This window comes from Taeniopygia guttata, chromosome 4 (assembly GCF_048771995.1).
Source record: "Taeniopygia guttata chromosome 4, bTaeGut7.mat, whole genome shotgun sequence".
NCBI lineage: Eukaryota > Metazoa > Chordata > Aves > Passeriformes > Estrildidae > Taeniopygia > Taeniopygia guttata.
The window spans coordinates 40,283,137-40,300,411 of record NC_133028.1 but is presented as its reverse complement, the minus strand read 5'-3'; the positions used below and the strand labels follow the sequence as shown (position 1 = coordinate 40,300,411).

The 17,275-nt window shown below is 36.7% G+C and overlaps 1 protein-coding gene across 13 annotated transcripts in view; it reads left to right on the top strand.

Moving 5' to 3' along the window:
- The window catches only part of RAPGEF2 (Rap guanine nucleotide exchange factor 2), a 183,625-nt gene that overhangs the window by 114,408 nt on the left and 51,942 nt on the right, over positions 1-17,275 (top strand). The window contains exon 1 of one of the 13 annotated variants that reach the window (XM_030271438.4): positions 38-653. The exons of 11 other annotated variants lie outside the window; for them this stretch is intronic. In XM_030271438.4, coding sequence (XP_030127298.4) covers positions 594-653 — 60 coding nt within the window. In that variant the 5' untranslated portion in view covers positions 38-593. Of the gene's footprint in view, positions 1-37; positions 654-17,275 lie in introns of those variants that run through there. One more of the 13 variants, XM_002198974.7, reaches the window with a different exon arrangement.

Here is a 17,275-nt window from a genome sequence, read left to right as displayed (position 1 = left end):
CCAGGGGAGGAGGTCCCTATTCGTCTGCGCTGCCCTGATTTTGGGGGAGTGCAGGGTAGTGCTGGCGGGAGGGGGGAGGCTGCATTTGTGAGTGTGTGATTGCAAATGAAACAGGAGTATTAACAATGCTTGGCTGAGTGCTGGAGGCTGGTTCTTGCACCCTGACCAATATAATACTGTATTAAGCCTTTTTGAGGGAGTCTCTGTGCAGTCAGCCATTTTAGCTTTTTTTTTTCTGTCCTTTTTTTTCTTTTTTTTTTTCTTTCTTTTCCCCTTTCCCATTCCTCAGGCTCAGGGAATGGTTTTGTTCCCTTGAATGGATGCTGGATATGTAGGGTTTCATCAGGCTCTGTACGTTCTGACACGCTTCGACTTTGAGTGTTGCAAAAATGGAGACTAACGCCGTCATTCGGATTGCTGCTCTGCACTACAAGTGCAGGGGGGTTTTGAGCTTACCAGTAGTGACACTTTTAGCTCCAGCTTGGTTTCACCCCCTCCGCCTCTTTTTAATTTAATGCTGTAGAGGGTGACTTGCCATCCATAAGAAATTGGTACATGATGTGTAAATTCAGTTCAGCTTATGTTTCTTCATTATGAAACCACTTGCAATCCCAGCTAACCATGGAGTTATGGGCCAGCAGGAGAAACACTCAGTAAGTATTGCAAATTCTGTTTGTTCTATCAATAACCTGTCATGGGCAAACTGCATGGAGATTGAAGCTGCTTGTCTTCCTGCTCACTGGCTTTCCTGCTTGTGGATTTAATAGTGGGTTAGGAGGGAAAGCTGTACCTGAGGTGGCATTAATGTCGGTGGCTGTATTGAAATTGTTTTTAGCTTAAAAAAGGCAACTCTGTAGGCTCTTTTTAAATGTTAAAAATTTACTGGAAAAATGCTGACATGCTTTGGTTGGGCAGGAAGCTTTGAGCATTCAGTTAAAATCATTGTGCATTTGTTAAAACTTTAAAGCAATATGTAAGCTGTATAACAAATGATATAATTGTAGGTGATGATAAGAATAGATTTTTTTCTGTCTAGTGTGTGGTACTAGTGTAGTTTTGCCTTGTAGCATGGCGTTGAACATCTGTGATACACTTATGCTGAAATGCAGAAACTGTTAGTAAAACATGGAATGAACAAAAGGCATAAGTACTGATGCTTTCTAATTGATCCCATGAGTCAGCTACACCTTTGTCATGCTTTAATCCCATAGGCTGCCTGTGTTTATTGTTTGGGAAAAATGCATTCATAAGCAGAAGAGCAAACATTATTTAACAAGGCCTCAGGTGTCAGGAATTAGAAATTTAGGTTTTGCATGACAAAAAGGTTCTGTAAGTTCTATAAAAATGTATGGAACCTTATTGCTCAGTTAAAATGTTTAAATCTTCATGCTAGATTTTATATGGTTCAATATAGTTTTCAATCTTAAAATTTGTTTCTTGAGAAAATATTTATGAATATGTGTTCTGTGACTACTGTGTCTTAGAATGCACATAAGAATGTGAACAGTATATTCAGCAGATGCAGTTAAAGAATCATAAATAGTAGGAAGAGGTGATAGCAGGAACTTTTTGAAGGAAGAACATTTTTTTGCAAGAATTCAGTGCTTGTGTAGAAATACAGAAAGTAATCTAGAAATGTTTTAAAATGTGTCCAGTGAATTTTTCTTACACCTGTAGCAACATATCACAGTTTCTTATTGTAGACTGTTTTGTTCCTTTCCCTTGTTAATTACATTCTAAGTATAAGGGAGTTCATGTAACCAAACTGTTTGATGTTCATGAAATATTTAGAACTTAATCTAAAAAAACCCCAAACATAACCCACCTTCTTTCCTCCTGAAACTCAAGCACTGAAGAAGCTGAAACAGAATAGAATACTTTGAATTTGCAAATAGGAATAAAATAAAATAAAAAAGCTGCATATGTATTGCATATGTTTTCCTGCTCTTTCTCCTCTCCAAAGAATGTTGATGAAAAGTTCTAGATTTACTCTGGTAGTACAACAAGTTTAACTGATATTAAATAAGTGCTTATAGATAAAGGAAAAAAATTAACTAGCTTTTTAGAAACTCTACATCACAAACTCTGCCATATTCTAGCTGTATAACTTTGAGATATTTAAATCACAGAGATGAATTTCACTCTCCATAATGGAGACTGGACTAAAATGTAGGAAAAATAAAAGAAAAAAGGTCAAGGTATTGCTTTACAAATGTCCCCATATATACAAGAGAAAAAAATCATACAGTCCGACGTGCAGTTGCAGATTTTGCATTAAAAAAAGACATAGTTTAAAGACTATATAGAACTTTAAACTGTTAGGACACAGACTAGCTCAGCAAAAAACACTGCTTTAACAATGAAATTTTCATGCCTGTTCACCAGGTAGACATTATTTTCCTTGGAAGGTAAGACTGAAAGATGTAAATTTTTCACAGAGAGGGAAGGGAAGCTTGGAGTTCCAAGGCATAAGAGTCTATCTTACTTTGCCTAAGAGGAAAAACTTCTTGAATTAATAATTTCTGGTAATGAGTTATTTTCATGTTAGTATGTTCCCAGAATTATAAATATTTTATTGATATCTGACTTGAATTTATTTCAAGAAGAGAGGCTTAATTACTTTTGTGACATCCCCACTCAGAGTCTCACAGCTTGACTTGCTGGAACTGAATGCAAAATTCAGTTCCAATCTGGAACTGACTGCAAAAATTTCCTGTGCAAGGTTTCACAAATTTCTGTGGATTAATTTTACTTAATGCTGTTAATCATAATTTCTTAATTAATTAATGCTTAAATCTTAATTTCACACTAGTTTAGTTAGGGAATGAGGGATATGGTTTCAATCTTTTGTTCTGTGAAAGTGGTATGCAGACTGGCCATTCTGTTAATCATGGTGAAAATAGAGAGATGAAGAATACAAAATGCTCTTGTGTTTCCTAGACTTTTTTAATATAGAAAATAAAGTCAGCTGCATCAATCAAGTGTATAGGAGTTTGAAGCAGTGCTACAAGCACATATCTAAAAGTGGTGTTCCTTGATACACAGCTACTGTTATCTGTTTAAAAGGGAGTAAAATTATGCTCTGGGTGAAAGATGTCAGAAAAATTAAAGCAGGGTTGTTGCAAAAATTCTTTTGCCTAGTTCTTGTATTGGATGTACTTTACCAGATTTTGTGTAATTACAGGAATCTTAGAATCGTTTGGGTTAGAAGAGTCCTTAAAGACCATCTTCTTCCAACCCCTCTGCCATGGACAGGGACACCTTCTACTAGACCAGGTTCCTCAAAGCCCCATCCAGCCTGGCCTTGAACAGTTCCAGGGATGGGGTATCTTCAGTAGGTTCATTATGTTTGGCTGTGTCCTTGCTGGTTATAGGAGTCCTCTCAACCACCTTTGTAGGGCTTTCACTATAATTTTCCTAATCTTAAATTTTAGGAAGATGAATGGTGTTGCAAAAAATATTATTTTGTGGATTTTCGAACAATCTCTTGACGAGCTTCACACATTGCATCTGATACCTGGTTTATTATGTGGAAAAAAATCACATGAAGGCCTAGTGTATGGAGGTTCCCATTGCAGGCTTTGGCCTTGTAAGATGTTAGCTTTTGACCTCATTTCTCTTTTTTCTTTGTATCTGTTGTTCATAGGAACTTTACTCAAGGTCAACAAAAAAAAAACAAAATAAAAAAATCGACGGGTATAATGACCTGTAAAAATGGGACTTGAGATGCATAGTTCTTGTATGACTGTGTAACGATTAACAACTCATTAATTGCACCGTACATTCGAGTGACTTATAGACAACCTGTAAGAAAGTATATTTTTACTTCAGGTGTAATTGAAATAAAGTCTGCTAAAAAAGGACAAGTTTCATTGCTGGCACAGCAACACTTCTTTAGGGATCATGGGCACTGCAGTCTTTGATGTGCTCAACCTGTCTTGAATTACTAAAAATTATTGGAAGCAGTAAGTCAATTTTTTGGGTTGTTCTTACCATATTTTGATTTGATTTGTGGCCATGTGCTAGGGGTCCCTTCCCTCCCAGGAAAGAAAAGGAAATGAATGATATTTTGAGGAGAAGTCTTGAATGGGGATTGTTCAAATATGTTTATTTTAGTTGGATGTGTAGTAAAGGATGCTGTTGGCATGCTTTCCTAAGAAATCTAGAACTATACCAGAAATCATTTTCTGTTACTGGATGAGATCATCAGTTTTTTTCCTTGACTCATATAGTAAATGTAGTGTGATATTGTTATTTGTACTTTGAGTGAGCATCACACAGCTCTTCTAAGTTGGGAAAAGAGGTGTGGTGTTGTGATCAGATGGCTACAGTTGCTAAGCTTTTTCTTGTTTCTATACATATGTGGAACAAAAAATAGATGCATGAAAAAGCTCTGTCTAGGTAGTAGTGACCTCTTATCTGCAGCAGCTGCTGACAGTTATGATTATGTTCATCTTGATGAATTACATTGCTCTCGGACTTGATACAGATTATCTTATTTTGTTGTTAGGCACTTTTATTTTTAGCACTTATTGAAACCAGATTCTGGTTTGGCCTCTTCCGATTATTCCTTTCAATTTGAGTATTTGAAAAAAAAAATTCCTCACTGGAGGCCAATAAATGGGTTGTGGATTTTTCATGTGATTAGAAATAGTGTTTCACCTCTTTATAAGTGCATTATGATAGAGTCTTTAATTGCACGACCGTGTATCATCTGCAAGATTTATCTCAAAATGGATAGCTTTGTAATGAGCAGCTGTTTGATGTTTTGGGCTAGCTTCATTGCTCAAAAGGCCAGGTTGTGTATATGGTGTACTATTCAAGTCTTACTCAGAAGAGAAAAGCATAAATATTATTCTCTTCTGTGGCTTTTCAAGATGCTTGTAACTACAGTGTTCAGGCAAATAATTAAAGTATTGCGGGGGTGGCATTATCTTCATTTTTCAGTAAGGTATGCTGAAGCAAATCTTTGGCAAAACATAAGGGCAGAAATTTGAGAGCTTAAGATGGTCATTCCACAGCATAGGAAGGTCTAAATAAGCTTTCAGAGGATAGATTTTGTTGCTTGAGTTTTCTATATTGGCCCAGTTCAGACACTCACAGCCTAATCTTCATATGAAAGGTTGATTTTAAGTGACTTGCCTGGCATCTTACCAGAGATCTGTGGTAGACTCTGGCTAAATTCCTGTTCTGCTGGACAGCATTTCACTGCAGATTTCTCCAAAAAGCTTCTAAATGGCAAAATTTGGGTCATTTCAGAGGAATGACTGTGAATGCATTTAGTGACCTGTAGAGATGGCAGTGAGAACATCCTTGGCACACAGAGGATGTCCTGCTATCTTTCTGTTATGACTTCAATGCCTGGGGATTGCACAGCATATTTCAAAGGGAGAGAAGAGGGGGGAAAATAAAACAACCTCAAAAGAATACCAGAAAGGCTGCCATCTATGTGTGATGAAGCATCTAAAATTTTTTCAGGTCAGGTGGGTTGTTGATGTAGAATATTGCACAGTAGGGCATTTTTTTTTGAATGTTTATGAAGTAAGAGAGTTTCAGGCCTTACAACATATTCAGTATTATGGCTCTGGTTTGTATTTTAAAGTGGCCAGACATAGTGGTGCTGTTAGAGTGTTTTCAGAGTGATGCTTTTGATGGTGCATACTGTAATGTGGCATTTATAGTCACAATGCAGATGTGAACCTGAAAAGGAAAGTCAGCTTCTTCCAAAATGCTATTTTGAGACTGAGAGACTAAAGCTATTTATTATTACTGAGTTGTTGGCACTCCTGCCTGATCATCAGATGTGCTGAAAATCTAGCTGAAATTGAGAGCTGCTGGTACCCAACAATTATAAAAAAAACCCCAAAAACTATCCAAGCAACCAAAAATTCCAAACATCAAAAGAAGTAAAAAATCCTAAATCCCTTTACATAGTGTTGACTTGCTCCTGATTCTATGAGTTAATAAAGGCATAGGAAGAAGAGAAACTCTAAAAAGCAGAGATAATGTGTTAAGTAGCCTAATTTAAAAAAAGTATATATGACATTCACAATATACACAATGAGTAGCCTGAAGTTCATTGTAACTAGAAGCAAGCACTGAGAAAACTAAGGAAATCCTGTGCCTCAGTATCTCAAGTTCATTATTCCACCTGCAAAATAATTGCAGCCCCTTGCTGAATACTGGCTCAGGGGTTTTAATTAGTGACACTCAATACTGGTACTTCATTTCCAAGTGATGTAAATGCAACAGTTTAGTGAACAAAATGGTAAAAATAGTCCAGTGAGAGGAAGTAAGTTAGATTTTTTTGGAAAATTTAATTTTGAGTTATCTAAGGCAGGGGATCTCAGTGATATGTAAAGAAACATGTATCTTATAAGAGAATTGGTAAATGCTGTGAGTTGTGCTGCTTTTTTCTGCAGTTGTGATTGCTGTGGGTACAACTCCAGCAGCAAAAAGAGAGGGGAGGTATCTCATGTCCTGTATTCTGCTGCTAACATGACCTGAAGCTTATCTGCAAAATACTTCCGTACTTGAAAACTTACAGGTTGTCTGCAAAATCAATGAAATATCAAAAGATAAAATGAATGATTTAAGAATATGAGCATTATAAACTATGATTTCTAAATTCTAAACTGGAATTGTATAAATATTTAGGCTATGTTCAGACCATCAGTACTCTGGGATGATGATGTTAGTGCTGAAAACTCTGAAGTATTTGAAGTTTTTTTTTCTTCAATTGTCTTGCATATTTTTTATTCCTTGCTTATTCTAGGCTTTAAATTGCTACAAATTAGCCCTTAACATCATCCTTGATGTTTGAAAACTGAGCTAATTTTACTAATCCCTCATTAAATACACAGTTGTGTGATTTTTGCTTGACTGAAATAGAGTCAAGATTTTCAGGATCTTAGGATGATTTTATTAAAAATCTGATTTCAATTTTTGATATCTTAATTGTAACAGCAGATATATGACCAGACTACTAATTCTTTATGTACTACTACTGATGAATTCTTGGTAGCTTTTTTTAAAATTTGAAATTAATAGAAGTAATACTACTAGAAAGAGAAGAAATCCCACTTGATAGAGTATTTCAGGACTTTGCTAGTGGGTGTAATGCTGAACCAGTGTTTCCAGTGTTTAAGAAATATGGTTAATATTAAGGATTTGAGAAACATGAAATATGAATGTCTTGAGATTTACCCTTGACTAAAGAATCTTGTACCCACCACACTTCATTGCCAATATTGGATTTAAGAATGTGGTAGCTGTAGAGCAAGAGAAGTGTGGCATAAATCCAGCAGTTCTGCAGTGTTTTTAGGATTCTGACCTCTGCATGCTTAATCCATCTGTCTGTTACAGAAATGTCACTGGCACTCGCATGGTATCCCAGAATTGGATAGTTGGTGGTTATTACAATTTTGTCAGCCTGCCAGTAGTCTTTTTGCTGTTCATTTTGAGATGGTGATGATTCAGTTGAGAACCAGGAGAAGAATAAACTGTGCTGAAGGGGTCTCTGCTCAGTGGGTTACTTGTGAAAGCTGATCCTGTGCCCAGAAGCTAAAATGTATTGGAATGTTTATCATTCCTTCAAAATCCCCTGTTCTGTATGAGGATACTAGAAGGACAGATGAAGGACATGAGATTGCACTGCTGTTAAAGGTAAATAGCTTTAGATTATAATAGTACCTGCCAAGTGGTGCTGCTGCTTGGTCCCTAATAAGTCTGAGGTGTAGGGATGGAGATCAGCTATTGCCTAAATTTATTTGATTTTATTTGTCACTAGGTAAACATGAAGGTTCATAAAATTTGGTGAAATAACTGGAACATAGGAAATTCTGTATGTGTGTTCTTTGTAATTTACTTTTGTGGTGCTGGACTTGGTTACTAGACTGCAAGATTCTATTAATTCCATTAGCAAGAATGTTGGTCCTTTGGGCAAAAGGCTGTATTTGTCTTTTTGGGTTGCTCTCACTGCAAATACGAGTCTTGCTGCCATGAACCATGGTGTTCAGCTAACCTGGCATTCTAGACTTGGCCTAAACCTTAAGCTACTTAAAAAGCTAAAAATAAGGCCCTAGGTCCTTTTGCAATCACTGGTCTCCATTGCAGATGTTGGAACACAAAATCCTGGCACATTTAGTTCCCTTTTCATGAAAAGTGAAAGAGAATTTTCCTAAATGGAAAGTAGCTTGCTAAACCTCACAGCTTGGACTGAGTAGTTTTCTAGCATTTCCCAACTCCTGAGTTATAGGCAGTCAAGTTGATGTCTCCAGTAATATGATGTTCCTTCCAAACCCTGTCCAGAACACCTTAAAAAGGCATAAAATAATTTGATCTGCTACCATTTCAATAATTGCCATCCGTTGTGGTGTATGGAGTGTGACTACCCTTCCTTTAATTCAAATGGGTTTTCTGATTCTTCCTTACATGTGTTCTGAATTTGTTTAGTGACTTCTGTAAACAGCAGAAAGCTCTGAACCATTTGACAAAATGTCAAAAAGATTTTGCTTTGAATGTGAAAACAGTTGAGACTTTCTACACTCAAATGTATGCATACCTCCATGGCACTTCCAGCTCTTAGATGCAGATGGAGATGACAATTCTCCTTTGGGCTGGGGATATGCAAACTGGTTCAACACCAGCCTTCTCTTTCAGTTCCAGCTTTTCAGCATGGATCAAGAGCCAGTTGCTTTTCAAAATAGAGGAAAAGCAGGCTTGCGAGTTAAAATGTGGAGAAGAGCAAAGTATTACATTATATGTGCATTTAGGATCTGTTAATAAGCTAATAAATGCCATAAAATGTAGCTCCATGTAGCCCTTTCTACCTGTAGATTTAACTGTCTCAGGCTTGGCTGGTGACTATGTGCCAACATTTGGTGACAGTAATACGTCCTCTTGCTAACTGCAGTTACCTGATCTTCAGAGACATAGGGACAGCCAGGAATCATTCTGCAAACCCAGAAAATAACTTGATGGTCAAATACCTCAGCCTGGGATTTCTTTCACTCAGTCTATAAATACTGCCTCATTTTGTCTGACTGCAGCATTTCACTCTCTTGCAAGCACAGGTGCTGTGTGCTGGGTCGTTTGGACAAACACACTAGGTGGGATTCATTAGTTTATAGCTTGACTCCAAACTGTGACCTTGCAAGTCAGAAGAATTGGTTTAAAGCTTTCTTCTTTTATTGCTTCTCTGAAGAATGATTTCATAAAAATGACGTAGTTCTATTTTGTGGGTCTCCCTTTGTGTGTGTAGTCATGTTGGCTTGTTTTATTGTTAAAAATAGGCTCGTAATGTTCCGTGCTGCTGTTCTTCCTGCAGAGCCAGAAGAATGGGAGCTGGGCTGTGCTCTTAGGCCTCCATCCATGGCATTGTTTCCTAAATGCCTATCTGCTGCTGTGTGCCTGCCAGCCTGCCAAATGCTGTAGGGGTTGCATGAATGTCAGGAAGGTCTATTGCAGGATGATTTGAAAAAGCATGGGGAATTCTGAAAAAGAGAACATGGGTACAGAACTGAGCCATACATTTGCTATTGGTAGTAGGATTGATGGCTTGAAAATGGGGTGATGAAGGACATTGTTTGTCATGTGCTGGGTCATGGTTGAAACAAAATCATTCATGATTTTGTGAAATTTAAACAGAATTTTGGGAATTATTTCTTAGTTAGCTCTATCCTAGGTTTTCTGAACCATGAGCCCTGTTCTCATTTTAGTCCAAGTAAGTTCTTTGTGCTCTTCATTTGGGGGGGGGGGGATGTTTGTGTTTTTCCTTGCATGTAAGGAGCTAAATAAAGGCTCTTCAAAACAAGCACTCTTTGCCTGTGCTGTTTCACCAGTCAAGGTACAGGTTGACCTCTAAATCTTAATGTAATTCTGATAACAAACTAGGAAGAAGAGGAACCTGTATTCTCCAAATTTTTGGCAGGCGGTAGCTCTTTTCTTGGCTAGGTTGCTCAGGAAAGTCAGATGTTAGACTTGGAGGTGTCTCGCTTGCCTTTTCAGTCTTCACCTGCTGGAAGTCCTGCTTGACCAGTGGATTTTCAGCTAGCTTTTTTGACATTTGAATAAGTAGCTGGCTACAGAGGGATTTTTTTTTCCTTTTGGAATACACATAAATAATGTAGAATATTATTTTTTCTGTTGTTCTCACTTTTAAGGAACCAGGAGGAAAAGGGAAATGCATGATTTTATGGATTTTGGTGCCCTAGTAAAACGTACTACTTAAATAATTAACTCTGTGTCTGGAAATGGTTGTTCACTGGATTTTTTTTTTTTTTTTAACCAGCAGAGAAGGCTCATATTTTATTTTAAAACTGAAGTTGTTCACAGTTGTAGGAGCAGATGGAAAACCAAACTAAAATGAGAACAGTGTTAGTTTCTTTTAATAACTGTAGAAACCTGTATTTAGGTGTACCTCTCCTTGCCTATTGGTGTATGACTTCTGCAAATATTTTCTATGGTCCGACACTGGGAATTTCTGTCCTATTCAGTCTAGCTCATTTTCAAATCAGTAGGTTCTCAACAGTTGATAATATTGTTGTTGTTGTAGTTTTTTGGTGGCTTTTTTTTTTTTTTAATTGGTGTGCTTTTTGTTTGTTTTTGTTCTTTGTTTTGGATTTTTAAAAATTTTGTTCTTGAGGTGGTGTTCTTTGTGTCATGTGAGAAGATTAGAGACTTCTTGCATTTCAGGGCAACAGATTTTTAGAAATTTCCATTTAGCAGATATTTTCAAGGTCCCTGAAAAATACAGCTGCTTTTCCTAAATAAATAGTTGCTCAAGTAGCGTTTCCCAAACAGTGGTGTGCATGTCAGCAGTAGGATATAGAAAATCTAGTTATCTACTTATTTCCTGTTGAAGGAAGAGGTTGTTTAGGCAGTTAAATGTCACTCCTACACCTGCAACTTCCATTAGTATTGTACATTCTGTGATGATGGTACCCAGGGAAAACTAAACTTAGGAATTCCTGAGTTAGAGTAGCATGATTATTTTTAGTGGTTTTTTTTTTTTTTTTTAAGTGGGGGTTCAATGTTCCAGCTGGGGTTTTATTCAGTTGAGCACCCAGAGATAACATGCTTAATGTAGTAATGACTAAAATGTGTACCACTTTTATGAAAGTAACTTTCTAAATCTCTTGCACCATGTGTTACAGCGAACAGCTGCTGCCTTTTTAGGGCTGTTGTAAATGAGCAGTTAGTTTGGCTCTCAAATTTTCTGGTCATTGCAAGGTGACCTAATGCAGTAGTTTAGGTAAATGCACCCACCTTGATCATGTAAATGGAAACTACTCCAGTGTTTAACTTCTGGTAGGTGGGAGAAAAAAGATGAATGTCACGTGATCGTGTTTATAGAATAGGTGCAGTTACTGGTCTTGATATTTCAACCTGATTTCTGTACTGCTTATTTTTTCTGCAGCTTGGGAATCTGTGATGTAAAAATCTCTTCCTAAATAAACACCACTAAAACATTTCATGGTGTCAGTAGAATATGTAAGTTTTTACATGGGTTGTATTTTTAGGATGCTGTTCACAGAAGGCAGGACCATACAGGATAATTTAAACTGTGTGCACACCTGCACAGACACAAATAGGTGAATTTATGAAAGTCACATGTGAATGTCAGCATTTTAAGCATTTCAATTGACAATGTCTGCTTATTCAAAAGCAGCCTTGATTATAATGGGATCCATATGGGACCTTGTTGTTTTGCTTATCTTATAATGTAGTTGTGGGCATTTGTAAAAATTAGGCAATTAAAAAAATAGCCAAGGTTGGAGGCTAATGAAGTTTAGTGTTGGTTATTACAGTTTTGAGTAAATGTCACTTGGACTACAAAGAAAAGCTCTGCAGGTTGTTTCAAAATTTATTTGAGATATTATTACTATAGTAAATGAGTCTGTGCTGATATATGAAAATAATTTTAAATGGCTTTGCACAGCTATGCTCTATGCACTATGCTCCAGAATTTAGGGAGCACTGTAGCACTTCCTAAAGACTCCTTGATGAAAAGAAGAAAAATGATCCTTTAGTCTTTCTCCTCTGATGATCTCAGTGAGCACAGACTAGTAGGTTTTCTGGCCAAAGTACTTAATAGCTGAGTTGTTCATAGAAGTTGGAATCTTGCTCTGTGTGACAGAATAGAAACTATGAAGGTATTAGGAATGCAGGATGGCATGACAGGACATACAGTTTTAAAAACTTGGGTCAGAGTAAAATATTTTCACTAATTTTCTTTGACTACCACCTGAGGAAAAGTGTAAAGTAGCAAGCAAAGCTTGGGGTGTTACAGCAACATTCCCTGGTGTGGTGTATTGCCATGGCATTATAACATTTGCACTTGCAAAACTCCTAAAATAAGTAATAAAACTGTTTGACTAGTAGTCATGTTAGTGTAGCATTAAAAAATTATAGTTACGGGAAAGTAATACTATTTGAAGGTTTTGCAACATTAGTCATGTATAAAAGGAAATACTTGCCATTAAAAAACATTTTATCTTGTTACTCTACTGTTTCTTAATTAGCCAGAAATATACTATTTGTAATGCAAATATGAAAAATTTTTACTCCTTGCATTGAGTAGTGTTATCTACCAGCTTTTAAGATTTTTAGGCAATCTTTATTTTGAAATTAACCTTTGAAAATAACATCACCCCCATTTTCAACCAAAATTAATTGCCTTGTACTTGTCCAACTTTAAAAAAAAATTGTAACATTGTTTTAAATGCTCAATATTGTGCAATTAGCAAGTTAAGACTAGTGATTATGGCAATATACATTTTTCTTTATAATAAAAAATGCTCTAATCAAAATATTTGAAAAAACAAACTTTAGCAAGGGCTTTGATGTCCACTTGTGTGTTATTTGTAATACTGCAATTCTTCGTGTCCTTTTTTTTGTTTGAGGTGAAGCAGAAGTGTGCAACTTTCGTTGTCAGTCAAGGAAAATAGTGGAAACTTCCACCCACTTTTCTCCTGGACTGTTCCTTGATACTCTAAAGCAAAGAAAATCCTTTACTTAAAACTCCAAGGGTGGCATTGACATGGCTGCAGCCATCAGACTTCAAACAAATTTTCCATTTAATTGCTTGTGAATAGTCATGTCTCTCTTTAAATTTTCATCAAATTCCATTCAGTTAATATGGTATTTTTTGGAGAAAGGGCTCAGTTTTTGCATCTGTGCACAGAAGGTCCCTAAATATTTATATCTTTAAAAACTTTTTCTTTGGAAGTGTACAGAGTACTTGGGTTACTAAGAAGCTACCAATAAGAACATCTAAGATGTTTTTATGTTAGTCATGTTGGATTTTGTGTTTTTTCTTCCTCTCTTGGTTGGTCTGCTTCTGAACACTAAGTATATCAAACAACAGGCTTACTTAAGATTTTTCTGCTTGGGTGAGTGACATGGATCTGGAAAGAATTTTCTGGGTCACTGCCATTACACACTTGTGCAGCACACTCATAACTTTGCCTCGCTTCAGTATGAAAGCTTTCTCTACCACAGCTCCTGTGGAGTCTGGCTTGGAGGATCTCTGTGGTTCATTAGATAGCAGCCTTCTTTCTGCTTCCTGCTCATTAGGCTTTACACCTGCATTGCCTTTTACTGAAAATATTTCTTTTTCCTCCTTTCTATTTCTGCATAGTGATCTTTCTCTCAGTGTGGGCTGAAAAAGCTGTGCTCTTCCTGCACTTTGTCAAGTATTAGTTTTTCTTCTTATAATCCTATATTTTTTTTCTGACTCTATGTATGTGTATGGCTTTAAGCCATCTTTATTTAAAAAACACAGCTGGGAATGTGTGCAACATTTCCAAATAAGGTCTCTGCTGGGGTTGTGGAGATGAGCCCAGAACTATATTTCTGGAGGATGCATGCTGTGATCAGATTGGGTTCTCCTTCTGCTGCATCACCTGAACTATTCAGTCACCTTCTGATCAGCTGACAAATGGAAACTTTTTCACAGTCATTTCTGACAGGGAATTTCCCAGGCTGTTGATTTTTGTTTAAAGTGTGTGATTTCACATCTTTTCCTACTGCTCATCTCTTGTTATCAATAGTGTCTTTTTGCACAGCAATGCCAACAAATTTTTTCCTCCACTTGGAAAGTGGGGAGATCTAAGATATTTTGTATATCCATCTTTCATATCTCATCTTTAAAAATATAACTGAAGTAGCCCTTAATTTGCTTTTCTTCTAGAATCAATTAACTTTTCATTACTATTGTAAGTTAGCAGTAAAATTCAGTGATGTAGTGCAATATTTAAGTGCAGTAGTTCAGATTGAGAGGTTTCAGTTCAAAACTAAGCTGTCAGTTAATGAATGTTTAAAAACTTCACTAAGCTTTGTTAGAGTGGCTAGAATGCTGTAATTGTGAAGCATTCTGTGATCAGGTATAAAAAAAACCCCACCAACATATGGTGTGGTGTAGGAACAGCCTACTGATGGGGAGGCTTCAATGCTTGGAACTGTAGGTGTTTCATAGGTCATTGCTTTAAACATCAGGATATATGTTTTGACCTTTGGGCTAAACTCTTTACTTTTCTGTTGTGGTTTTCAATTCTGAGCAGTGCTTTAAAGCTGAATATAAAATCTGAGTTCGGGTGCCATCATTTTTACCCCTGCTGGTGTAATTGCATTTTAGCATCCCCCACATCCACTTGTGAGACTGCTGTGTAAGTAATCCAAAATGAGTCTGTATATGAGATATACAGAAGCATTCTATTATTTATTTAAAATATTCTGCAGGACTTAAAGCATCTGCTTTGAAAATGTTTGAATTAACATTTCCTGTAAACATATGTGCCCACATAAAGTGTTCTTCAACTTTATTTTGCTTTTATTTCCGTAGGCATGAATCTTTTGTCTGGTTTCCTGTGGAAACTAAGTTTGTGACCAGGTTCTCTGTTCCTTCCTCTCCCACACTTAGTTGTAATAGGCCAGAGAGTTCAAAATTTAACCTTACAAGCCTCCAAAAGCCCTGAAAGTAGGCCATTTAGTTTCCAAACCAGCAGTAGCTCTCAGTGTATTAAGCACCCAAACAGCCACAAAAGGAAGTATTTAGAAATACTTTCTGTGGGAAAAACGTCAACTAGAACATGCATTTTTTTAGTATGAAAACCAGTTATTCCCAAGAGAGAGATCTCTGCAAAGGCAAGCTTTATTATTTTCTCATCCATGTATATTAAATAATGGGGAGCCTTTACAGAAGTTCAGTGGCTGAGCTCAGTTTTCCACTCTTTTTCCCTAGAGGTATTTCAGAAGTCAATTGAAATGCCTCAGAACAGTCTTTCCTTCAACTTAAAAAGCAGTCATCAGTGACTGCCTGTCCCTGCTTGTTGGTTTTCATGATGTAGATTTCCATAGGAAGAATTCCCAATTTTATTCAGTGCTATTGGGAAGCTGTTTGTTTGTGGGAGGGTGTGGCTGTGCAGGCTCTGTCAGCACTCTTAAATGCAAGTTCTTGGTGGGACATCAGGGTGCTACCAAGAGTGATAGGCTGTGTCCCTTATGGAATAGGGCCTCCTATGATATAGGGACATATGCAGACATAATACACTGGGACAGAGATTCTGCTACTCACAGTAATTCAGAGTGACTGAGAATAGGATTGGACCTAAATCTGTTCACTTTATGAAATAAAGCAATCAAAATAATATAAAATACCAGACACTTATCAAAAAAAGCAAAAACCCAAACAAAACCAAAACCAAGCAACCAAAACACACACACACACACAAAAAAAAAAAAAAGAAAAAAAAAAAAAGAAAAAAGGAGATTTTGAAATTAGAAAATCCTACAATCCTAACTCCCTTCTGGAAGGCTTAACTTCCATTGCACTGTTTGGAGCAAAAAACTATCAGACCACATTTCTACATGTGGTCAAGGATGTCAAAGAGTTGTCAGTACTTAAATGTATATGCACAGTCAAAACAGTTGTAGCACAGTCTTTTTAGCTTGATGCCTGCAGCAGAACTGCTATAACTTGAAAACCGTATTTTATAAGTACTGAATTATCTCTTGTTGACCAATGAAGAAGCTACATTATAACCAGATATTTTTTGAGACAGGCTTCTGAGTAAGTGCTGAATAAAAGTATTTTGATCTTGCATGTATATACTGTTCATTATAAATATGTTATAAATGTTTGAGCTCGGATTTTCAGAAATCTGAGAAAAACTTGGGAATACTGTTTAATGTTATTTAGTTTAGTTTAGCATGATTCAGTTCAAATTCATCCTGCTGGTTTTTCTTTCGTATTTGGGGTTCACTGGTGCTGTAAACACTTGTATAAAACAGTTTTTCTTTTTTTCCCCCCGACTTAATTTGATCTGTTGCCAATAAGTTGACATTTGTGTTTCCTGAAGGAATAGTGTTTATGCCAGGTTTTCTGAAGAAGGCACTTTTGAATATGAAATGCTGCCTTGAATCTTTGATTCAAATACTTCCAAAAGGAAGAAGAAATGCTAACACATTCGGACATACGACCGAGTAGGTAGTTAAATTAAATAAGAACGGTTGTGTTTCAGTGATGTATTTCTTACTTTTCTTTTAAAAAGAGTTGCTTTTGAGAGGTTTTTCTTCATTCCCCAGACACCCATTTAAATTTTACCACCCCTGTCTCTCTGCAGAAGTCAATAATCCTTCAAGCAAAGGATTCGATGCATGAAGTGCTCATAGGATTAGCTGCTGAGAGCTAGGAGATGTGCAGTAAGTGGCAGTCAGTGTGTGTTTTGTAAGGGAAGCAGAGAGAAGTTCCTGTGCATTCACTCTCTCCTGCTTTCTTCCTGAGACCAGCAGCTCCCATTGCATTAGCTTGAACCTCTGAATAGTTTTTTTGGGAGGCTAGCTATAGCAAAATATAAGTGGAAGAAAGAATTAAGAGCTGGGAAAGGTCCTTATAATACTTTATTTTCCTTCTTTTTGTTTTTTGTTTGGTTTTTTTGTTAGAGGTGTTCTGCTGTGGGCTTTGTATACAAACAACTGCTTCACAGCAATAGTATCTAAATGCAATATTTTCAGATCACAGGTTGTATCCTGTGCTGGATTCAAGATTAAGAACATTCTTAAGATTAGGTCTCTGAAGTTTCACAGTTTCACTAAAGGATGTCTATTTGAGGAAACTCTGGAGATTGAAAATACATTAGGTATTGTGAAGGAGACATATGTGCAGAAGACATAATTCAAGTCGGGAGGTTTTTATTTAAGTGTTACAGAAGTTTTCTTAGAAAATATATAGAAGCTTCTCAATCTTTTCTACTCCTAGGTGGAAGGAAATCCT